The sequence below is a fragment of the Haematobia irritans genome, chromosome 4 (genome assembly GCF_050003625.1).
Source record: "Haematobia irritans isolate KBUSLIRL chromosome 4, ASM5000362v1, whole genome shotgun sequence".
Lineage (NCBI taxonomy): Eukaryota > Metazoa > Arthropoda > Insecta > Diptera > Muscidae > Haematobia > Haematobia irritans.
In genome coordinates this window covers 20,464,158-20,490,385 of record NC_134400.1, presented here as the reverse complement: position 1 = coordinate 20,490,385, position 26,228 = coordinate 20,464,158, and the positions used below count along the sequence as shown (strand labels likewise).

Below are 26,228 nucleotides of genomic sequence, written 5' to 3'. Positions count from 1 at the left end.
TTTCTATAGAAATAAAATCTTGACAAAATGTTCTATAAAAATAAAATTTTGTCAAAATTTTCTACAGATATAAAATTTTGACAAAATTTTCTATAGAAATAAAATTTTGACAAAATTTTCTATAGAAATAAAATTTTGACAGAATTTTCTAAAGAAATAAAATTTTGACAAAATTTCCTATAGAAACAAAATTTTGACCAAATTTTTTACAGAAATAAAATTTTTATTGTTGTTTTGATCTACTTTAAACCATGCGTTGACATAATTACAAGAGTAGCTTAACCAATAGAGAAAAATTTTGTCAAATTTTTTGAAGATTTTTTTTTTTGATTTGGAAGATTTGTGGTAACATTTTCTTCAAATTTTGGTTTATTATTTTTGGCACGAGTGGCAACCGTGACTTAGATGCCATATATTGAATTTTCGTTCTCTTGTGCGGATCTTTAATCAAAGGTATTCATGTACAAATAAATGTCAGTTTAAAAATCCAAATTACAACAGATAATTCAAAGCAAATAATGTTTTATTAATTTCTAAAAGACTGTAAATCAAGGATGAAACAACCTGCAAATAAGTAATAAATTATTTTTGAAGTTTTTTTTTAGCTGTTAATTTTTACGTCAGTTAATTTAAATATTATTTCTTTAAATCGAAAATATTTTTTTTTTATTTTAAAGGAAATTTGCTTTACTTCAAAGACATACGAATTTAACGGAGGGACGCAAATTTCAAAATACTAAATGTAAAGAAAATTTTAATTAAAATTTCTTTATTTTAATTAAATTAGTCCTAAATATTGTGTAAATTGCGTATCCTTAAATTTAGGTTTCATAATCTTACATATTAGTCAAATATTTTTTCAGTATATCTCTGAAAATCACCAGACTATATTCTACATTGAGGTGGGTACTAAGTTCGAGTTTAGCCGCTAAATTCAAAACTAAATCGGTAAAAACAGTATAAAATTACATCTTGTTATTGCAAATTTTATTATAACTTGACGGGGAATGATCCAATGCAAAAATTTTAAATGTTAAATGTTAATTTTCGATGAAATGAATTATTAAGGAAAAGTAACCGTGAAAAAATGGTAAATTTAGCGCGATAATACCAACTTAATACTGACCTTTACTTACATCCACCCAATTCTCCGCACTCCGCATTGCCTCCCATGTATTTGAGCGGAGAATATAACAAGCACAAATTTCGTGCTTGATTAGGTGAGTGTAAATCTGCCTCTTTACTTTACTTTTGATAAGGTGAGCGTAAATCTGCCTCTTTACTCACTTTGACATCCCAATTCGAGACATCCTATGTCTATCTCACCAATTACTACACCATACTACAATGTGGTTATCGGTTATCTCAGCATAACAATCTCTGAACATTATTGATGTACAACAACAACGCCACAACATCATAAAGAAAGAATAACAACAACAATAACAACTAACCCGTGTAAAGACAATTAAAAATACAGGGATCAGGTTACCTACCCATTCATTCATTCATTCTGAGAGACCAACCACACACACTGCAAACACTTAAGGTGTTTATATGAACAATTAAACGATCTTCGCAGTCTTGGCCTATAGACAATTGGATTATTGGACAAAAACAAATACAAAAAAAAAAAACAAACCCAACATAAATTATGGCTACTGTTCGTGTGAAATTCTGCCTATAACAAATCTTACAAATTATATTCCAAATTTTTGTTGCAGATTGTGAAGTTCACAGCAACAAAGACAAATAAAGATCCCTAAATTTAAGTTTTAAGAGAAATATCATATTTATTTTTTAATGCTGCTCGAAAAATCCTTCAAAACACATTGCAATTTATGCAGGTCTATTGAATATCCTTTCCATCGAATATCGTTGACAAATGTATGCTTGTAAGCACAAAGAGGTTTTCGTTGCATTTGCACTGAAAAAAAAAATACAGACCTTATATGAAAGATTGTGTAACTTATGGCGATTTCGATTGGGAAAAACGGTGCAACATTCTCGAAATTGATTGCAAAATATCAAGGACACTATCTTAGATTTTGGATCCGGTATCCCTTACAATATTATGAATTAACAATAACTTTGGAATGACAATATCATTTGGGCGAAACACACAATGAGGGAATAAGTACTGTAACACCAAGGCAACATATTTTTTGCGAAACGAAAACGCCCTTAAATATCTAAGGGTGATAGATGCAATATGACATCAAGGACATTTGTGTGGAATATTTAATTTTCAATAGGCCTCTTTACTTTTTAGGTGTGTTGCAAACAATGTCAATTTTCGTTTTCCATCGGATATCGGTATGTTTGTGTGAACATTTTCTTTTCGGCGTACTGTTTACTTAGATTTCATATCACATCCCTTAAAACATTTTCCAATGTATATAAAGTTTTGTCACATAAACAATGAAGAATTTGTCTATCCTACTGATGATCAAGGAAGACAGAAAACGGGCGTTTACATGTTGATTATTAACAACCCAAGGCAGTGAATTGTGGTGGTCCATAGTTAACTTTGTGTAGGAACTTTGCAAGAAAATAGATTGAATATGATTATTTTTTGAATTCACTTTACTTTAGCAATTTTCTAAGCTGAAGATATTACAAAAAAAATTTTGGTTATCATCACCATCATCTGGAATCTTTGATTGAGCAACACCTCAAATTATACAAAAAAACAAAAGTTTTTGTAACTTTGGAAAAATTTCCGATTACTCAAAATGAAAAAGGAGAAAAAATCCATAGACAAAATAAAATATGTATAGACCTTATCTCTATTAATAATCCAACTAAATTGTACACTATAATAGCCCTATTATTAATAGGGATTACAATGTCAAAAAAAAAAAACTAATAATTTACTTTTTAACAAACAAAAAAGAAGTCGAAGATGACTTTATGTAATATATAAATACATCTAACTAATATATTTTCGACTTTTTTTTTTAATTCAGTCAAATCGCCTTTTGATGTTGACCAAAATCGAAAAAAAAGACTTTTTACCAAAAAAAAAATAGCAAATGCCGATTTTCCGTTTTTTGTCCCAAAAATGACGATATTAGTTCCGTTTAAAAATTTTGACTAGAAGCAGTTCGTTTACACATTTAGAGCCAGCAAAATAGAGAATGCCTTTGACAGTTGTCAGATAGAGAAATTGCAGCTTTTTCAAGAGATTTCATACATGTAGGAGCTATAACTCGTTTTACATCTACAGTATTAGTATCACGGTTGCCACTCGTGCCAAAAATAATCCACATAAATTTGAAGAAAACTTTACCAAAAATCTACCAAATTCAAAAAAAAATATTTTGAATTTGTTGATAAAATTTTTGTGGTTGGTATATATAGATATGTTGTTTTATTCGAAAGAAATTTTTTATATTGAATTTATAAAGAATTTTGTTAAAATTTTATGTCTACAGAAAAAGTCGTCAAAATTTTATTTCTATAGAAAATTTAGTCAAAATTTTCTTTTTATAGACATTTTTGTCACAATTTTATTTTTCTAGAAAAATTTGTCAAAGTTTTATTTCTTTAGAAAATTTTGTCAAAATTTTATTTTTATAGAAAATTTTGTCAAATATTTTATTTATATTGTTTTTGATTTCAGCTTAAAACCATGCATTGACTAAACTACAAGTGTAGCTTAACCAACAGAGGAAAATTATGCTTGTCAAGTTTATTTGGGCAAAGCCCTAGACTGCAAGATGGTTGGATGTACAGCTGTTTCGGAATTATTTCATTTTTATAGAAAATTTGGTCAACATTTTATTTTTATAGAAAATTTTGTCAAAATTTTATTTTTATAGAAAATGTTGTCATAATTTTCTTTCTATAGAAAAATTTGTCACAATTTTATTTCTATAGAAAAATTTGTCAAAATTTTATTTCTATAGAAAATTTTGACAAAATTTGATTTTCTATAGAAAATTTTGTCAAAATTTTATTTCATAGAATATTTTGTCAAAATTTTATTTCCATAGAAAATTTTGTCAACATTTTATTTCTATAGAAAATTTTGTCAAAATTTTATTTTTATAGAAAATTTTGTCAAAATTTTATTTCTATAGAAAATTTTGTCAACATTTTATTTCTATAGAAAATTTTGTCAACATTTTATTTCTATAAAAAAATTTGTCAAAATTTTATTTCCATAGAAAAAATTTGTCAAAATTTTATTTCTATAGAAAATTTTGTCAAAATTGTATTTCCATAGAAAATTTTGACAAAATTTTATTTCTATAGAAAATTTTGTCAACATTTTATTTCTAAAGAAAATTTTGTCAACATTTTATTTCTATAGAAAATTGTGTCAACATTTTATTTCCATAGAAAATTTTGACAAAATTTTATTTCCATAGAAAATTTTGACAAAATTTTATTTCTATAGAAGTTTTTTTCTATAGAAAATTTTGTCAAAATTTTATTTTTATAGAAAATTTTGTCAAAATTTTATTTCTATAGAAAATTTTGTCAAAATTTTATTTCTATAGAAAATTTTGTCAAAATTTTATTTCTATAGAAAATTTTGTCAAAATTTTATTTCCACAGAAAATTTTGTCAACATTTTATTTCTATAGAAAATTTTGTCAAAATCTTATTTCTATAGCAAATTTTGTCAACATTTTATTTCTATAAAAAATTTTGTCAAAATTTTATTTCCATAGAAAAAATTTGTCAAAATTTTATTTCTATAGAAAATTTTGTCAAAATTTTATTTCTATAGAAAATTTTGTAAACATTTTATTTCTAAAGAAAATTTTGTCAACATTTTATTTCTATAGAAAATTGTGTCAACATTTTATTTCCATAGAAAATTTTGACAAAATTTTATTTCTATAGAAGTTTTTTTTCAAAATTTTTTTCTATAGAAAATTTTGTCAAAATTTTATTTCTATAGAAAATTTTGTCAACATTTTATTTCTATAGAAAATTTTGACAAAATTTAATTTCTATAGAAAATTTTGTCAAAATTTTATTTCCATAGAAAATTTTGTCATAATTTTATTTCTATAGAACATTTTGTCAAAATTTTATTTCTATAAAAAATTTTGGTAAAATTTAATTTCTATAAAAGTGTTGTCCTAATTTTGTCAAAATTTTATTTCCATAAAAAATTTTGTCAACATTTTATGTCCATAGAAAATTTTGACAAAATTTTATTTCTATAGAAAATTTTTTCAACATTTTATTTCTATAGAAAATTTTGTCAAAATTTTACTTCTATAGACGATTTTGACAAAATTTTATTTCCATAGAAAATTTTGACAAAATTTTATTTCTATAGTTTTTCTCAAAATTTTTTTCTATAGAAAATTATGTCAAAATTGTATTTCCATAGAAAATTTTGACAAAATTTTATTTACATAGAAAATTTTGTCAACATTTTATTTCTATAGAAAATTTTGACAAAATTTTATTTCCATAGATTTTTCTTTTTCAAAATTTTATTTCTATAGAAAATTTTGTCAAAATTTTATTTCCATAGAAAATTTTATTTCTATAGAAAATTTTGTCAAAATTTTATTTCCATAGAAAATTTTGCAAAATTTTATTTCTATAGAAAATTTTGTCAAAATTTTATTTCTATAGAAAATTTTGTCAAAATTTTATTTCTATAGAAAATTTTGTCAAAATTTTATTTCTATTGAAAATTTTGTCAAAATTTTATTTCTATAGAAAATTTTGTCAAAATTTTATTTCTATAGAAAATTTTGTCAAAATTTTATTTCTATAGAAAATTTTGTCAAAATTTTATTTCTATAGAAAATTTTGTCAAAATTTTATTTCTATAGAAAATTTTGTCAAAATTTTATTTCTATAGAAAATTTTGTCAAAATTTTATTTCTATAGAAAATTTTGTCAAAATTTTATTTCTATAGAAAATTTTGTCAAAATTTTATTTCTATAGATTTTTTTTCAAATTGTTTTTCTATAGAAAATGTTGTCAAAATTTTATTTCTATAGAAAATTTTGTCAACATTTTATTTCTATAGAAAATTTTGACAAAATTTTATTTCTATAGAAAATTTTGTCAAAATTTTATTTCCATAGAAAATTTTGTCATAATTTTATTTCTATAGGAAATTTTGTCAACATTTTATTTCTATAGAAAATTTTGTCAAAATCTTATTTCCATAGAAAAAATTTGTCAAAATTTTATTTCTATAGAAAATTTTGTCAAAATTGTATTTCCATAGAAAATTTTGTCAAAATTTTCTTTCTATAGAAAATTTTGTAAACATATTATTTCTATAGAAAATTGTGTCAACATTTTATTTCCATAGAAAATTTTGACAAAATTTTATTTCTATAGAAAATTTTGTCAACATTTTATTTCTATAGATTTTTTTTTCAAAATTTTATTTCTATAGAAAATTTTTTTAAAATTTTATTTCTATAGAACATTTTGTCAAAATTTTATTTCTATAGAAAACTTTTTCAACATTTTATTTCTATAGAAAATTTTGTCAAAATTTTATTTCTATAGAAAATTTTGTCAAAATTTTATTTCCATAGAAAATTTTTTCAAAATTTTATTTCCATAGAAAATTTTGTAAACATTTTATGTCCATAGAAAATTTTGTCAACATTTTATGTCCATAGAAAATTTTGTCAAAATTGTATTTCTATAGAAAACATACCATCAAAATATTTGCAATTTGTGTAATTTACTTTGGGTTTTGTGACTTACCTGAATTTATTCTGATAATTGGTTGATTGGTTTTGCTGCAAGTAGAGGATGCTGAAGAGAAATGTGGTAGATCCGAAATGACCATCCAGTCTACAAATAAATTGGACACACATGATTTTCCTTTGTTGGTTAAGCTACTTTTGTAGTTTAGACAACGCATGATTTAAACCTGAAATCAAAACAACAATAATAAAAAATATAAAATAAAATTGATTTATTTTTTTACCTTTTAACAAATTTACAAAATAAAATCAAAAAAAATTTTGAAAATGTTCACAGTTTTTAATGTGAGTATTAATTATAATTATAAACAAAATATTCCCATATAAAAATTAATTTGAAAATATAAATATAAATTTAATTGCAAATTTGTTCCTTGAATATATAACCAGCAAAAAAAAGCGTCGCCACAAACGAAATGTGAAAATATTCTTTTTGGATCCGGAAGTGGTGCAAAATTGACGAAGAAGCGATGAATTTAACATGGGCTTGTCATAGGACATATGTCCACCATTTCAACAGTCGTTGCACTAAATATGCATCACTTCTTTAGGTGTGATCCGAATTGTTTTGGATGTGAATTAAAAAAATTTGTGATATTTTACAAATAATTAATTTTTACAATTTTTTATGATTTTTAATGCATTCTGATGCTTGTCTAAAACCCTTGAACTCAAATATTTTCAAAATTTCGTAATTTTTCTATAATGAATTAGTTAAAATAAAGAACATTTTTGGAAGAACATTTCTGGAAGTGCTCTTAAAGTTGTGCCTTTAGAAGTAATTCCAAATTTTTTTGCTGGGTAGTTTCTATGGACTCTATATTATATTGATTGGTGTACTAAATTTTGACTCAAAACCAAGGTACAAAATCCAAATATAAATACAATCTCAAAACACTTAAAAATGCACTGAATTTTATATGCTCTACTATTGAATTACAAGAAAGTTATTTCATTAAAAAGTAAAATAATTGAATCAATATTAAGAAGTATATACGGCCGTAAGTTCGGCCAGACCGAAGCTTATGTACCCTCCACCATGGATTGCGTAGAAACTTCTACTGAAGACTGTCATCCACAATTGAATTACTTGGGTTGCGGTAACACTTGCCGATGGCAAGGTATCTTAAAACTTCCTAACACCGTCTTCTAAATTGTATGTAAGTCCATACGTGGTATATATTAAATCAAAAAAGATCGATTAAATACGTATATAATTCAGTTTGACAAAATTTTCTATAGAAATAAAATTTTGACAAAATTTTCTATAGAAATAAAATTTTGACAAAATTTTCTATAGAAGTAAAATTTTGTCAACATTTTCTATAGAAATAAAATTTTGACAAAATTTTCTATAGAAATAAAATTTTGACAAAATTTTCTATAGAAATAAAATTTTGACAAGTTTTTCTATAGAAATAAAATTGTGACAAATTTTTCTATAGAAAGAAAATTGTGACAAAATTTTTTATAAAAATAAAATTTTGACAAACTTCTCTATAGAAATAAAATTTTAACGAAATTTTCTATAGAAATAAAATTTTAACAAAATTTTCTATAGAAATAAAATTTTGACAAAATTTTCTATAGAAATAAAATTTTGACAAAATTTTCTATAGAAATAAAATTTTGACAAAATTTTCTATAGAAATAAAATTTTAACAAAATTTTCTATAGAAATAAAATGTTGACAAAATTTTCTATAGAAATAAAATTTTGACAAAATTTTCTATAGAAATAACATTTTGTCAAAATTTTCTATGGAAATAAAATTTTGACAAAATTTTCTATAGAAAATCAAATTTTGTCAAAATTTTCTATAGAAATAAAATGTTGACAAGTTTTTCTATAGAAATAAAATTGTGACAAATCTTTCTATAGAAAGAAAATTGTGACAAAATTTTTTATAAAAGTAAAATTTTGACAAACTTCTCTATAGAAATAAAATTTTAACAAAATTTTCTAAAGAAATAAAATTTTAACAAAATTTTCTATAGAAATAAAATTTTGACAAAATTTTCTATAGAAATAAAATTTTGACAAAAATTTCTCTAGAAATAAAATTTTGACAAAATTTTCTATAGAAATAACATTTTGGACAAAATTTTCTATAGAAATAAAATTTTGACAAAATTTTCAATAGAATTAAAATTTTGACAAAATTTGCTATAGAAATAAAATTTTGACAAAATTTTCAATAGAATTAAAATTTTGACAAAATTTTCTATAGAAATAAAATTTTGGTAGATTATTTTTGGCTCGAGTGGCAACCATGATTATGAACCAATATGGACCAATTTTTGTGTGATTGGAGATCGGCTATATATAACTATAGACCGATATGGACCAATTTTGATATGATTGTTAGCGGTCATATACTAACACCACGTTGCAAATTTCAACCGGATCGGATGAATTTTTCTCCTCCTAGAGGCTCCGGAGGTCAAATCTGGAGAACGGTTTATATGGGGGCTATATATAATTATGGACCGATATGGACCAATTCTTGCGTGTTTGTTAGAGACCACATTCTAACACCATGTTCCAAATTTCAACCGGATCGGATGAATTTAGCTCCTCCAAGAGGCTCCGGAGGACAAATCTGGGGATCGATTTATATGGGGGCTATATATAATTATGGATCGATATGGACCAATTCTGGCACGGTTGTTAGAGACCATATACTAACACCATGTTCCAAATTTCAACCGGATCGTATGAAATATTCTTCTCTTAGAGGCTCCGCAAGCCAAATCTGGGGATCGGTTTATATGGGGGCTATATATAATTATGGACCGATGTGGACCAATTTTTGCATGGTTGTTATAGAGTCCGAACGGCGTTCCACATTGCAGTGAAACCACTTAGATAAGCTTTGAAACCCTCAGAAATGTCACCAGCATTTGGTGGTCGGTCGAAGCAGGAATCGAACCCACGACCTTGTGTATGCAAGGCGGGCATGCTAACCATTGCACCACGGTGGCTCCCGATCTAAGCATGTCCGTCCGTCCGTCTGTTGAAATCACGCTAACTTCCGAACGAAACAAGCTATCGACTTGAAACTTGGCACAAGTAGTTGTTATCGATGTAGGTCGGATGGTATTGAAAATGGGCCATATCGGTCCACTTTCGGACCCTCAGATTTGGCTTGTGGAACCTCTAACAGAAGCATATTTCATCCGATCCGGCTGAAATTTGGTGTATGGTGTTGGTATATGGTCTCTAACAACCATGCAAAAATTGGTTCACATCGGTCCATAATTATATATAGCCCCCATATAAACCGATCCCCCGATTTGGCTTGCGGAGCCTCAAAGAGAAGAAAATTTCATCCGATCCGGCTGAAATTTGGTACATGATGTTGGTATATGGTCTCTAACAACCATGCAAAAATTGGTCCATATCGGTCCTTAATTATATATAGCCCCCATATAAACCGATCCCCAGATTTGGCTTGTGGAGCCTCTAAGAGAAGCATATTTCATCCGATCCGGCTGAAATTTGGTACATGGTGTTGGTATATGGTCTCTAACAATCATGCAAAAATTGGTCCACATCGGTCCATAATTATATATAGCCCCCATATAAACCGATCCCCAGATTTGGCTTGCGGAGCCTCAAAGAGAAGCAAATTTCATCCGATCCGGTTGTAATTTGGAACATGGTGTTAGTATATGATCTTTAACAACCGTGCCAGAATTGGTCCATATCGGTCCATAATTATATATAGCCCCCATATAAAACATTCTCCAGATTTGACCTCCGGAGCTTCTGGGAGGAGCAAAATTCATCCGATCCGGTTCAAATTAGGAACGTCGTGTTAGTATATGGTCGCTAACAACCATACCAAAATTGGTCCAATCACACAAAAATTGGTCCATATCGGTTCATAATCATGGTTGCCACTAGAGCCAAAACTAATCTACCACAATTTTATTTCTATAGAAAATTTTGTCAAAATTTTATTTCTATAGAAAATTTTGTTAAAATTTTATTCGGTTCATAATAAAATTTTCATCATTGTCATAATTTTATTTCTATAAAAAATTTTGTCAAAATTTTATTTCTATAGAAAATTTTGTTCAAATTTTATTCGGTTCATAATCATGGTTGCCACTCGAGACAAAAATAATCTACCAAGATTTTATTTCTATAGAAAATTTTGTCAAAAGTTTATTTCTATCGAAAATTTTGTGAAAATTTTATTTCTATAGAAAATTTTGTAAAAATTTTATTTCTGTAGAAATTTTTGTCAAAATTTTCTTTCTATAGAAAATTTTGTCAAAATTTTTATTTCTATAGAAAATTTTGTGAAAATTTTATTTCTATAGAAAATTTTGTGAAAATTTTATTTCTATAGAAAATGTTGTGAAAATTTTATGTCTACTTTACCGCAACTTAAGTAATTCGATTGTAGATGGCAGTGTTTAGATGAAGGTTCTACGCAATCCATGATGGAGGGTACATAAGCTTCGGCCTGGCCGAACTTACGGCCGTATATATTTGTTGTGTATTAATCAAGTATATTTTTGAGGTCTCAAATGTACACTAATAGAAAAAATTTCAATATTAACGAAATGTGTCGTTAAAAGTCAGCCAACGAAACAAATTCGTTAATACAACGAAATTTTTCGTTATTATAATGAATTTTCTGTTAATTAACATAACGCTTCGTACTCTTAACGAATATTTTCATTGTATTAATGAAAACACGTTTCGTTATATCAATGAAAAATTTTCGTTGGCTGAGTTTTAATGAAATTTTCTTTGTGTGTGCAGTGATTGATACTATGATTTTCGTAATTGAAGTAATTTCAATTAAAAAAATAATAATTGGATCGACTAATTTCGTCCTTGAATGAGAATTTTTTTTTTTTTGTGTATACCAATCTCAATTTTCGCAATGTCTTTACTGGTTTGCAGATTTAGCAAACAAATCAGTGCATTTTCATATCTTGTTTTCTCTTTATCCCTATGACAGTAACACTAATCAAAATGAACATTTTAAGTTCATTAAAATATAACAAATTCATTCAAGTGGAAATTATTTATTATCATATTAATCAGAGAATTAAAAACCAGACCACCACAGGTTTCAATTGCATTTTAAGGAACAACAACAATGATTTGTAAAATATATTGCTATGGATATCGTATATTGCCATGGACATAGAAAATAATATCTCCAAAATAATTGCAAAATGTTGATTGAGATCGAAAACATACCCTCCACCATATGATAGCATAGGATATGAATATTAACTTTGTCATTCCGTTTAGAACACATCGAAATATTGGTCTCAGACCCCATAAAGTATATACCATATATTGTGGGTCATGGTTACTTTCTGAGTTGATCTATTCTATAGAAATAAAATTTTGGCAAAATTTTCTATAGAAATAAAATGTTGACAAAATTTTCTATAGAAATAAAAACTTTGACAAAATTTTATATAGAAATAAAATTTTGACAAAAAAAAAGAAATTAAATTTTACGTATTTTTGAGTATTGTTGACCTATTTTATGATTATTCTGATTGGAAATAAATATTAAAACACATCAATAATCGATTGTTTCTATGACCTAAAGCCAAATAAAATTAATAATCGAAATAAAATTTTGACAAAATTTTATATAGAAATAAAATTTTGACAAAACTTTCTATAGAAAAAAAATTTTGGTAAAATTTTCTATAGAAATAAAATTTTGACAAATTTTTATATGGAAATAAAATTTTGACAAAATTTTATATGGAAATAAAATTTTGACAAAATTTTCTTTAGAAATAAAATTTTGGCAAAATTTTATATAGATATAAAACTTTGACAAAAAAAATAAAATTTTACATATGTTTGAGTATTGTTGACCTATTTTATGATTATTCTGATTGGAAATAAATATTAAAACACATCAATAATCGATTGTTTCTATGACCTCAAGACGAACAAAATTAATAATCGAAATAAAATTTTGAAAAAATTTTGTATAGAAATAAAATTTGGTAACATTTTCTATAGAAATAAAATTTTGACAAAATTTTATATAGAAATAAAATTTTGACAAAATTTTCTATAAAAAAAATTTTTTGACAAAAAGTTAATGGGAAACGATATTTGTTTGTCTAAAATTTCATTTGGGAGGAAAGAATTTATTTTTGCGTGTACAAGAATAAAATTCCTCACTTTTACCTACCGCTAACATGATCTAAATACATAGAAAATTACTTTTTAAATTAACATTAAAATGACTTTCAAAGAATAATAATAATTGGCCATAACTCATTCGAATGCCTAAGATATGACCATATTTCAGGGGTTAGGTGACATTTTCAATCAATGTTGTGACAACAAAACAGCTACTTAAACTACTGCTTAAAACTTAAATGCTTAGAACAATTTTAAATGTAAATTAAAGCGATTTAAATTTTTAATTCGTTGCTCACACAATTAATTCCTTTCGAATATTAGGGTAGGGCAATAATCGTATTTAAATTCTATGGAAAATATTCGCACAACTAATCAATAATGACAAAAGTGAAATAAAGTCAATTTAGAGATTGGAATAAAGACTGGAAAATACACAGAAACAAAATTAATTTCATTTCTGGGAAACGACATTTTAGATTATATCGCAATGCGTACCATAATTAAAGATTTATTTGACTTTACCAATAATAGAGAATTTTTTTGTGTCGTGGGGCGACTTATTTTCATAGAAAATGTTTTCAAAATTTTATTTCTATAGAAGATTTTGTTAAAAATTTAATTCTATAGAAATTTTTGTTAAAATTTTATTCCTATAGATTATTTTGTAAAAATTTTATTTCTATAGAAAATTTTGTCAAAATTTTATTTCCATAGAATATTTTGTCAAAATTTTATTTCTATAGAAAATTTTGCCAACGTTTTATTTCTATAGAAATTTTGTCAAAATTTCATGCCCTATAGAAAATTTCTCAAAACTTTTATTTCTATAGAAAATTTTGTCAAAATTGTATTTCTCTAGAAAATTTTGTTAAAAATTTATTTTGATAGATCTCGGAAACATTGAGGAAAATTATGTGAGACCCAAACTCTCGAGATGCGTTTGAGCTCTCAAAATAAAATATGCAAATAAAATTTTGACAAAATTTTCTATGGAAATAAAATTTGGACAAAATTCTCCATAGATATAAACTTTTGCGATAGATCAACAAAAATTTTCTTTTGGAATCCCCATTACATTATCTTCACTGTGAGTCACTGTATATATTTACCTTACGTGGAACATTCAAACTTCCGTTTGACAGACCACAGGGGAACAAAATTTCCATTTATCCATAATAATGTCTTTACAATTATGATTGAAATATTAATTGTTTTTATTATCGAAATATATTTTTTTATGTGATTCGTATTTTTTTTTTTTCTTTATGGATATAAACAAAGTGTTTCCATAGAATTGATATGAGTGTTAATTAAATGCATAAAATGTAAAAAAGAAAAAAAATTAATATTTTCAAATATGAATGAGCTCTAACAGTGATGGCGGCGTGTGCTCAAAATTAATTAATAATTCCACACACATAGCCGATGGATATCAAAACTCAATGATAGAAGAAAATGAAATGAAAGAAATTAATAAAATAAACACATTCTCCACCCAAGCCAATGGTCATTCAGTGCAACTAACTCAGCAAACATCGTCGGCGCCACCCCTCCGTCCTTTGTGTGCCAACCCCACACAAAGGAGTTATCAATAGAAAAGAAAAACGTTTCTGAAAGAATTCTAGGAAAGATTCATCTTTTGATATTAATCGATAGAACAATTCCACAATCACTACATAATCCAACCAGACAAGTCGCACCATATTTCCATGACGTTTGTCCACAATTCTAAGCATCTTGCTGTAATGTCCATGCAACATCCAACCATTGCACATATCAGCCAACATGTTGTAACTGCTAAGGAATGGAGTGATATGAAGAAATGTAAATAAGGAAAGGGAAATCTTTGTTTCAATTCCATGGCACTCTCTCATTGGCTCTCATTCATTCAGTGTTGCCAACTCCCCAAGGCCAAAAAGCACCAAAAATATATTATAAATTCTAACATACCACCATCCACCACAAAATCGAAAATTAAATGCTCTACTAAAAAAAAAAAAAAAAAAAAAAAAAAAAAAAAAAAAAAAAACTTCCGAAGATGTACCTATTATAGAACTTTTGTGAATTGAATTTTAAGAAGTTAAGGTGGGTATTAAGATCGAGTTTAGCTGCTAAAATAGTCATTTTTTGACAATTACAATTTCTTTAATAATTCATTTTAGGAATACAAACTTTGTGAAAATTAGCTTTTGGCTATTCCCCATCAAGTTATAATAAAATTTGCAGCAAATATGCATAATTTTATCCCTTTTTTTACTGATATAGTTTTCACTTTAGCGGCAAAACTCGAACTTAGTACTCACCATTATGAACCGCTATTCAAGTATACACTTTGATCAGTTTTAATGCTTTCGTCCAATTCAATATTAATATGTGGAAGGAGTCTATATTAATATATGGAAGGAGTCTTATTTCAGTTGTGCGTGCTTTTGTGAATTTACTACAAACGTTTTTAATGACATCTTTACCAAATTCGAAAATTCGACACTCATCGCTCGACTTTCCTACAGAATACCCTAAATAACAATATTAATTTAAAAATAATCAATACCAACTTCATAACAATCAAATTCTATATTTGGCAATAAATTTGAGTTTCTTCGGCTCTTGAAAGTCTAATCAAAATTTTTGTATCAATTAAACTTAATACTGTTCAAAATAAAAAAAGCACCAAAAGCACTAAATGAAAATGCCAGAAAGCACCAAGTTGGTGCTTTTTTTGTAAAGGCACCAAAAAGGCAATTTGGTGCTTTTTAGAAATCAAAAAGCACTAAATTTGGTGCTAAAAGCACCAAATTGGCAACACTGCATTCATTCTCCCTCTTGTATTCTCTGCATTTTTGATTTACAATCAGGGATGGTATATGGCTTAGTTGGAATTGTACTAAAGTACTTTTCTAAGCCAATAACCAATGGGTATTACCCATACATATTCGGGCGTAGTATAATATACAATTTTGTATTTTATTCAAGAATTTCACTATTTCTGTTTTTTTCATTTCAGCTATCTTTGGTGCAGATATCACCATCAGATGTAAATGGCCGAAGCATGCGTTTGGAGTTAAAGAAATATTGTCCTTCAATGCAATTGGAATTTTGGACATGCATGAATAGAACTCTAGATGGTAAGTGCAACAAAGTAAAGCGCACAATGTATTCATTTTAAATGTTATTGTTCAAAAGCAAAAAAATATTGGAAATAATAATAAATAATTTTAAAATCACTTCAGCTTTGTTCCAATTGGCTATCTTCGGTATGAATTATGGCCTTAAAATGATAAAATTTTCTATAGAAATAAAATTTTGACAAAATTTCTATTAGAATTAAATTTTGAGATAATTTTCTATAGAAATAAAATTTGGAGAAAATTTTCCATAGAAATAAAATCTTGACAAAATTTTCTATGAAAAATAAAATTTTAACAAAGTTTTCTATAAAAATAAAATTTTGACAAAATTTTGTATAGAAATAAAATTTTAACAATTTTTTTATAGATATAAAATTTTGACAAAATTTTTTATAGAAATAAAATATTGACAATTTATTGTTATAGATATAAAATTTTGATAAAATTTCTATCAAAAAAAATTTTGACAACATTTTCTATAGAAATAAAATCTTGACAAAATTTTCTATGAAAAATAAAATTTTAACAACATTTTCTATAAAAATAAAATTCTGACAAAATTTTTTATAGAAATAAAATTTTAACAATTTTTTTATAGATATAAAATTTTGATAAAATTTTTTTTTTAATAAAATTTTGACAAAATTTTCTATAGAAATAAAATTTTAACAAAATTTTCTATAGAAATAATGACAACATTTCTTATAGAAAAAAATTTTGATAACATTTTGACTAAATTTTTTATAGAAATAAAGTTTTGAGAAAATTTTCTATAGTAACAAAATTTTTTATTGCAATAAAGTTTTGACAAATAAAATTTTGACACAATTTTCTAAAAAAAAAATTAACAATTTTTTATTGAAATAAAATTTTGACAAAATTTTTTGTAGAAATAAAACTTTGACACAATTTTCTAAAAAAAATTATTTTGACAAAAGCTTCTATAGAACTAACATTTTGAAAAAAAATTTTATAGTAATAAAATTTTGACAAAATTTTCTAAAAAAAATTTACAAAATGTTCTAAGAAATAAACTTTTCAATTCTCTATAGAAATAAAATTTTGACAAAATTTTCTATAGAAATAAAATGTTGACAAAATTTTCTACAGAAATAAAATTTTGACAAAATTTTCTTTAGAAATAAAATTTTCACAATATTTCCTATAGAAATAAGATTTTGACAAAATTTTCAATAGAAATAAAATTTTGACAAAATTTTCTATGATAAATAAAATTTTAACAAAATTTTCTATAGAAATAAAATTCTGACAAAATTTTTTATAGATATAAAATATTGACAATTTATTGTTATAGATATAAAATTTCTATCGAAAAAAAATTTTGACAACATTTTCTATAGAAATAAAATCTTGACAAAATTTTCTATGAAAAATAAAATTTTAACAAAATTTTCTATAAAAATAAAATTCTGACAAAATTTTTTATAGAAATAAAATTTTAACAATTTTTTTATAGATATAAAATTCTGACAAAATTTTTTATAGAAATAAAATTTTAACAATTTTTTTGTAGATATAAAATTTTGACAAAATTCTTTATAGAAATAAAATATTGACAATTTATTGTTATAGATATAAAATTTTGATAAAATTTCTATCAAAAAAAATTTTGACAACATTTTCTTTAGAAATAAAATCTTGACAAAATTTTCTATGAAACATAAAATTTTAACAAAATTTTCTATAAAAAGCAAATTTTGACAAAATTTTTTATAGAAATAAAAATTTAACAATCTTTTTATAGATATAAAATTTTGATAAATTTTTTTTTTTGAAATAAAATTTTGACAAAATTTTCTATAGAAATAAAATTTTAACAAAAATTTCTATAGAAATTATGACAACATTTCTTATAGAAAAAAAATTTGATAAAATTTTGACTAAATTTTTTATAGAAATAAAGTTTTGACAAAATTTTCTATAGTAACAAAATTTTTTATTGCTATAAAGTTTTGACAAATAAAATTTTGACACAATTTTCTAAAAAAAAAAATTAACATAATTTTTTATTGAAATAAAATTTTGACAAAATTTTTTATAGAAATAAAACTTTGACACAATTTTCTAAAAAAAATTAATTTTGACAAAATTTTCTATAGAACTAACATTTTGACAAAAATTTTTATAGTAATAAAATTTTGACAAAATTTTCTAAAAAATTCTGACAAAATTTTTTATAGAAATAAAATTTTAACAATCTTTTTATAGATATAAAATTTTGATAAAATTTTGACAAAATTTTCTATAGAACTAAAATTTTAACAAAAATTTCTATAGAAATTATGACAACTTTTCTTATAGAAAAAAATTTGATAAAATTTTGACTAAATTTTTTATAGAAATAAAGTTTTGACAAAATTTTCTATAGTAACAAAATTTTTTATTGCTATAAAGTTTTGACAAATAAAATTTTGACACAATTTTCTAAAAAAAAAAAAATTAACATAATTTTTTATTGAAATAAAATTTTGACAAAATTTTTTATAGAAATAAAATTTTGACACAATTTTCTAAAAAAATTAATTTTGACAAAATTTTCTATAGAACTAACATTTTGACAAAAATTTTTATAGTAATAAAATTTTGACAAAATTTTCTAAAAAAATTTACAAAATGTTTAAGAAATAAACTTTTCAATTCTCTATAGAAATAAAATTTTGACAAAATTTTCTATAGAAATAAAATGTTGACAAAATTTTCTACAGAAATAAAATTTTGACAAAATTTTCTATAGAAATAAAATTTTCACAATATTTCCTATAGAAATAAAATGTTGACAAAATTTTCTATAGAAATAAAATTTTAACAGAATCTTCTATAGAAATAATGACATTTCTTATAGAAATAAAATTTTGACAACATTTTTTATAGAAATAAAGTTTTGACAAAATTTTCTATAGTAACAACATTTTTTATTGAAATAAAGTTTTGACACAATTTTCTAAGAAAAATTAACAAAATTTTTTATTGAAATAAAATTTTGACAAAAATTTTTATTGAAATAAAATTTTTACAACATTTTTTATAGAAATAACATTTTGACACAATTTTGACAAATTTTTCTATAGCAGTAAAATTTTGACAAAATTTTCTATAGAAATAAAATTTTGACAAAATTTCTATTAGAATTAAATTTTAAGATAATTTTCTATTGAAATAAAATTCTGACAAAAAATTCTATAGAAATAAAATTTTGACAAAAGTTTCTATTGAAATGAAAATTTTACAACATTTTCTATAGAAATAAAATTTTGACAAAATTTTCTATAGAAATAAAGCTTTGATAAAATTTTTTTATAGAAATAAAATTTTGATAAAAATTTTTTATAGTAATAAAATTTTGACAAAATTTTCTATAGAAATAAAATTTTAACAAAATTTTCTATAGAAATAACGACAACATTTCTTATAGAAAAAAATTTTGATAAAACTTTGACTACATTTTTTATAGAAATAAAGTTTTGACAAATAAAGTTTTGACACAATTTTCTAAAAAAAAAAAAAATTAACATAATTTTTTATTGAAATAAAATTTTGACAAAATTTTTTATAGAAATACAATTTTGACACAATTTTCTAAAAAAAATAATTTTGACAGAATTTTCTATAGAACTAAAAATTTGACAAAATTTTTTATAATAATAAAATTTTGACAAAATTTTCTATAGAAATAAAATTTTCACAAAATTTGCTATAGAAATAATGACAACATTTCTTATAGAAATAAAATGTTGATAAAATTTTGACAAAATTTTTTTATAGAAATAAAATTTTGACACAATTTTCTAAAAAAATTAACAAAATTTTTTATTGAAATAAAATTTTGACACAATTTTCTAAAAAAAAAATAATTTTGACAAAATTTTCTATAGAAATAAAATTTTGACAAAATTTTCTATAGAAATAAAATGTTGACAAAATTTTCTATAGAAACAACATTTTGACAGAATTTTCTACAGAAATAAAATTTTGACATAATTTTCTATAGAAATAAAATTTTGACAATATTTCCTATAGAAATAAGATTTTGACAAAATTTTCTATTGAAATAAAATGACAAAATTTTCTATAGAAATAAAATTTTGACAAAATTTTCTATAGAAATAAAATTTTGACAAAATTTTCTATAGAAATAAAATTTTGACAATATTTCCTATAGAAATAAAATTTTGACAATATTTCCTATAGAAATAAGATTTTGACAAAATTTTCTATATTAAATTTTAAAATTTTGACAAAATTTTTTATAGAAATAAAATTTTGGCACAATTTTCTAAAAAAATACATTTTGACAAAATTTTCTAAAAAAAATTAAATTTTGACAAAATTTTCCATAAAAATTAAATGTTGACAAAATTTTCTATAGAACTAAAATTTTAACAAAATTTTTTATAGTTATAAAATTTTGACAAAATTTTCTAAAAAAATTTACAAAATTTTCTATAGAAGTAAAATGTTGACAAAATTTTCTATAGAAATAAAATGTCGACAAAATTTTCTACAGAAATAAAATTTTGACATAATTTTCTATAGAAATAAAATTTTGACAATATTTCCTATAGAAACAAGATTTTGACAAAATTTTCTATAGAAATAAAATGACAAAATTTTTTATAGAAATAAAATTTTGACAAAATTTTCTATAGAAGTAAAATGTTGACAAAATTTTCTATAGAAATAAAATTTTGACATAATTTTCTACAGAAATAAAATTGTGACAAAATTTTCTATAGAAATAAAATTTTGATAAAAATTTTTTATAGAAATAATAAAATAAATTTTTATAGAAAAATTTTGACATAATTTTCTATAGAAATAAAATTTTGACAATATTTCCTATAGAAACAAGATTTTGACAAAATTTTCTATAGAAATAAAATGACAAAATTTTTTATAGAAATAAAATTTTGACAAAATTTTCTATAGAAGTAAAATGTTGACAAAATTTTCTATAGAAATAAAATTTTGACATAATTTTCTACAGAAATAAAATTGTGTCAAAATTTTCTATAGAAATAAAATTTTGATAAAAATTTTTTATAGAAATAAAATTTTGACAAAATTTTCTACACAAATAAAATTTTGACCATATTTTCTATAGAAATAAATTTTGACAATATTTTCTATAGAAATAAAATTCTGACAAAAATTTTTATAGAAACAAAATTTTATATAGAAATTAAAATTTGACAACATTTTCTATAGAAATAAAATTTTGACAAAATTTTCTATAGAAATAAAATTTTTACAAAAATTTTTTACAGAAACAAAATTTTACAAAATTTGTATTTCAATTAATGTTTGACAAAACTTTCTATAGAAATAAAGTTTTGAATTTTGAAAATTTTTTTTATTGACATTTTGACAAAATTGAGCCCTAAGATTATTTTCATTACATTTGGTTGTGCTCATTTTTATGGGGGCGACATTTCAAAATGAACATGAGCTCATTTCATTTTAGTTTTGGGGCTCATTTTCCTCGGACCCCATCTCATACCGCCATCGTTTCAATACTAACATATAAATTAAAAAATCTTAAAACCATTCATTAGCTCTAGGTAAATCTAAATAACAATAAAAATAGTTTCCATTCCATAGCAAAACAAAGACCACCAATCAAAGATCTACAATCCAATTCCATCCAATCCAATCACATGTGTTTATCTTCCCAAATCAAGGCGACAAGGGGGAAAAATACGCCCCCTTTGCAATACTTCTTACTTGATATTACTCTTAAGCCTCTATTTATCGTTTTGTCAATGTCTATCCCTCAGGCGGATTTAATAAAGACTCGATGTAAATGTAAATCTAATTGAAAATGTGATTTATTTGCAGCCACAAGTGCGATGTAGCACTTAGTAATTATAAGCAATGGGGACTAGCAATCATAACAAACACTCTCATAGTGCTCAATGAATAATTGATTGAGATGACACTAGGGTTGCCATATCTCACGTTTCACTATTCATAAGTGTATATATATAGGGATAGGCGGTAAATGCGACGAACAAAAACAAAAATTTTATTTCTATCGACAATTTTGTCAAAATTGTCTAAATTTTATTTCTATAGAAAATTTTGTTAAAATTTTATTTCTATGGAAATTTTTTTCAAAATATTTTTTCTATAAAAAATTTTGTCAAAGTTTTGTTTCTATAGAAAATTTTGTCACAATTTTATTTCCATAAAAAATTTTGTCAAAATTTTATTTCTAAAGAAAATTTTGTCAACATTTTATTTCTATAGAAAATTTTGTCACAATTTTATTTCCATAAAAATTTTGTCAAAATTTTATTTCTAAAGAAAATTTTGTCAAAATTTTATTTCTATAGAATATTTTGTCAAAATTTTATTTCTATAGAAAACTTTGTCAAAATTTTATTTCTATTGAAAATTTTGTCAAAATTTTATTTCTAAAGAAAATTTTGTCAAAATTTTATTTCTATAGAAAACTTTGTCAACATTTTATTTCTATAGAAAATTTTGTCAACATTTTATTCCTAAAGAAATATTTTGTCAAAATTTTATTTCTATAGAAAACTTTGTCAACATTTTATTTCTATAGAAAATTTTGTCAAAATTTTATTCCTAAAGAAATATATTGTCAAAATGTTATTTCCAAAGAAATATTTTGTCAAACTTTTATTTCTAATGAACTATTTTGTCAAAATTATAGTTTTGTAGAAAATTTTGTCAAAATTTTATTTCCATAGAAAATTTGTCAAAATTTTATTTCTATAGAAAATGTTTTCCAAATTGTATTTCTATGGAAAATTTTGTCAAAATTTTATTGCTATAGAAAATTTTGTCAAAATTATATTTATATAGAAAATTTTGTCAACATTTTATTTCTAAAGAAAGTTTAGTTAAAATTTTACATCTATAGAAAATTTTGTCAAACTTTTGTTTCTATAGAAAATTTGGCACAATTTTATTTCTATAAAATTTTTTTCAAAATTTTATTTCATAGACAATTTTTTCAAAATTTTATTTCATAGACAATTTTTTCAAAATTTTATTTCTATAGAAAATTTTGTCAAAATTTCATTTCTATAGAAAATTTTGTCAAACTTTTGTTTCTATCGAAAATTTTGTCACAATTTCATTTCTAAAAAAATTTTGTTAAAATATTATATCTATGGAAAAATTTTCTTTATGTTTTATTTCTGTAGAAAATTTTGTCATAATTTTATTTCTATAAAAAATTTTATCAAAATTTTATTTCTATAAAAAATTTTATCAAAATTTTATTTCTAAAGAAATATTTTGTCAAAGTTTTTTTTCTATAGAACATTTTGTCACAATTTTATTTCTATAAATTTTTTTTCAACATTTTATTTCTAAAGAAAATTTTGTTAAAATTTTATTTTGTAGAAAATTTTGTCAAAATTTTATTGCTATAGAAAATTTTGTCAAAATTATATTTTTATAGAAAATTTTGTCAAAATTTTATTTCTAAAGAAAGTTTAGTTAAAATTTTACATCTATAGAAAATTTTGCCACAATTTTATTTCTATACATTTTTTTTCAACATTTTATTTCTATAAATTTTTTTTCAACATTTTATTTCTATAATTTTTTTTTAATTTTATTTCTATAGAAAATTTTGTCAAAATTTTATTTCTATAGAAAATTTTGTTAATTTTTTTTTATAGAAAATTTTGTCAAAATTTTATTCCTATAGACAATTTTGTCAAAATTATATTTCTAAAGAAATATCAAGTCAAAATTTTATTTCTAAAGAAATAGTTTGTCAAAGTTTTGTTTCTATAGAAAATTTTGTCACAATTTTATTTCTATAAAAATTTTTATCAAATAATTATTTCTATAAAACATTTTGTCACAATTTTATTTCTATAAATTTTTTTTTCAAAATTTTATTTCTATAGAAAATTTGGTCAATATTTTATTTCTATAGAAAATGTTGTCAAAATTTTATTCCTATAGACAATTTTGTCACAATTTTATTTCTATAAAATTTTTTTCAAAATTTTATTTCTATAAAAAATTTTGTCAAAATTTTATTTCTATAGAAAATTTTGTCAAAATTTTATTTCTATAGAAAATTTTGACAAAATTTTATCTCTAAAGAAATATTTTGTCAAAGTTTTGTTTCTATAGAAAATTTTGTCACAATTTTATTTCTATAAAAAATTTTGTCAAAATTTTATTTCTAAAGAAAATTTTATTAAAATTTTATTTTATAGAAAATTTTGTCAAAATTTTATTCCTATAGACAATTTTGTCAAAATGTTATTTCTATAGAAAATTTTGTCAAAATTGTATTCCTATAGACAATTTTGTCAAGATTTCATTTCTATAGAAAATTTTGTCAAATTTTTTTTCTATAGAAAATATTGTCACAATTTCATTTCTAAAAAAAAATTGTCAAAATTTTATATCTATGGAAAAATTTTCTTTATGTTTTATTTCTGTAGAAAATTTTGTCATAATTTTATTTCTATAAAAAATGTTATCAAAATTTTATTTCTATAGAAATGTTTGTCAAATTTTATTTCTATGGAAAACTTTGTCAAAATGTTATTTCTATAGAAAATTTTGTCAACATTTTACATCTATAGAAAATTTTGTCAAGTTTTTGTTTCTACAGAAAATGTTGTCATAATTTTATTTCTTTAAAAAATTTTGTAAATTTTTTTTTTCCATAGAAAATTTTGTCAAAATTTTTGTTCTATAGAAAATTTTGTCAAAATTTTTGTTCTATAGAAAATTTTGTCAAAATTTTATTCCTATAGACAATTTTGTCAAAATTATATCTAGTCAAAATTTTATTTCCAAAGAAATATTTTGTCAAAGTTTTGTTTCGATAGAAAATTTTGTCACAATTTTATTTCTATAAAAATTTTTGTCAAATATTTATTTCTATAGAAAATTTTGTCACAATTTTATTTCTGTAAAATTTTTTTCAAAATTTTATTTCTATAGAAAATTTTGTCAATATTTTATTTCTATACACGGATGAAAAAGACTGTTTTTCATATGTTTGGCTATAAACATTATATGTTTGGAACACACATTTTTAAACACAATATTTTTGAGTGCAAGCATATAATGTTCATAAACTAGCATAACATGTTTGGGACATATATGTTAATATGTTAGAACATATTATGTTTGGGACATAAAATGTTTGTAAATATAATATGCTTGGATGCAAACATATATTAATTTAGAAATAGCCTATAAACATATATGTGTTTAGTAGCTTGGAGCGCTATTTAATAGGGAGCGATATTGAATTATGTTGGTGGTTGTTGCTTGTTATTACAAAATTAACATTTTATTTTTCCTTGGGCAATTGATCAGCTACTTCTTTGATCCTTACAAACTGTGTGGTCCGCTGTTCGAATCCCCGTCCGGCAAAAGGTAAAATTAAAATAAAAAAATCATAAAATTGAATAATTTCTTCTACAATGTTTGTATTACAGAAAAAGGTGCTAAGAACTAAAAAATCTCGTGGAAGTGAGAAAGATGTGGGGGAATATACAATTGGGCAGACACAAAATTTTGAACATTCAGGTCGAAAACCTATGTTGTTAGCAAAGACAATAAACTCTAGGAAGATAGGAAATTGGCTACTGAGGAGATCAAACCATTTACTGTGTTAGTTTCATACTCGAACCAAACGCGTATACGACAAGTATTGACATAGCATTAAAATGCAAATAAGAAGAAATTAAGTGCACGAAATAAATTTCCTTAAACGGGAAAATGTAATTTTTTTGTTATTGCCTAAAATTTAACATTGTTTCATTAAGAAAATTAAGTTTTTCGTTTAAAAAATAAAAACGAAAAACAAATAAAAAAATTACAAACATGTATGGAATTAACATGGTAAATGCAACATTTGGTATGACGCGAGCCAATTTCCTATCTTCCTCAAGTTTATTGTCTTTGGTTGTTAGCACCTATATTACCTGTTTATTTTCATAATTCATTATGATTGTAAATATATAAATAAATAAATAAAATTTTGAGCACAATATTGTTTGGGAGAATTTTTTTTAAGCATATAATATTTTTGGGTGCAAAATGCTTCCAAACACATTATATGTTCACATAATAACATATTGTTTTTTGGAAGACAACATTATTGAATTTGGATGCAAAAATACAAAATGTTTGGAACTTAGACTACCCAAACATATATTGTTTAGACCAATATGCTTCAAACATATTATATATTGGAAGAGATCAAAC

General features: G+C 23.1%; 1 protein-coding gene across 4 annotated transcripts in view; it reads left to right on the top strand.

Moving 5' to 3' along the window:
• Reck (Reversion-inducing-cysteine-rich protein with kazal motifs) overlaps positions 1-26,228 on the top strand; it is a 178,392-nt gene that overhangs the window by 133,963 nt on the left and 18,201 nt on the right. For all 4 annotated transcript variants that reach the window (XR_012722384.1, XR_012722385.1, XR_012722386.1 and 1 more), the window contains exon 4: positions 15,863-15,983. Coding sequence is in view for 1 of the 4 variants with exons in the window: in XM_075308565.1 (XP_075164680.1) it covers positions 15,863-15,983 (121 nt within the window). In the remaining 3 variants the exon portion in view is untranslated. The remainder of the gene's footprint in view (positions 1-15,862; positions 15,984-26,228) is intronic.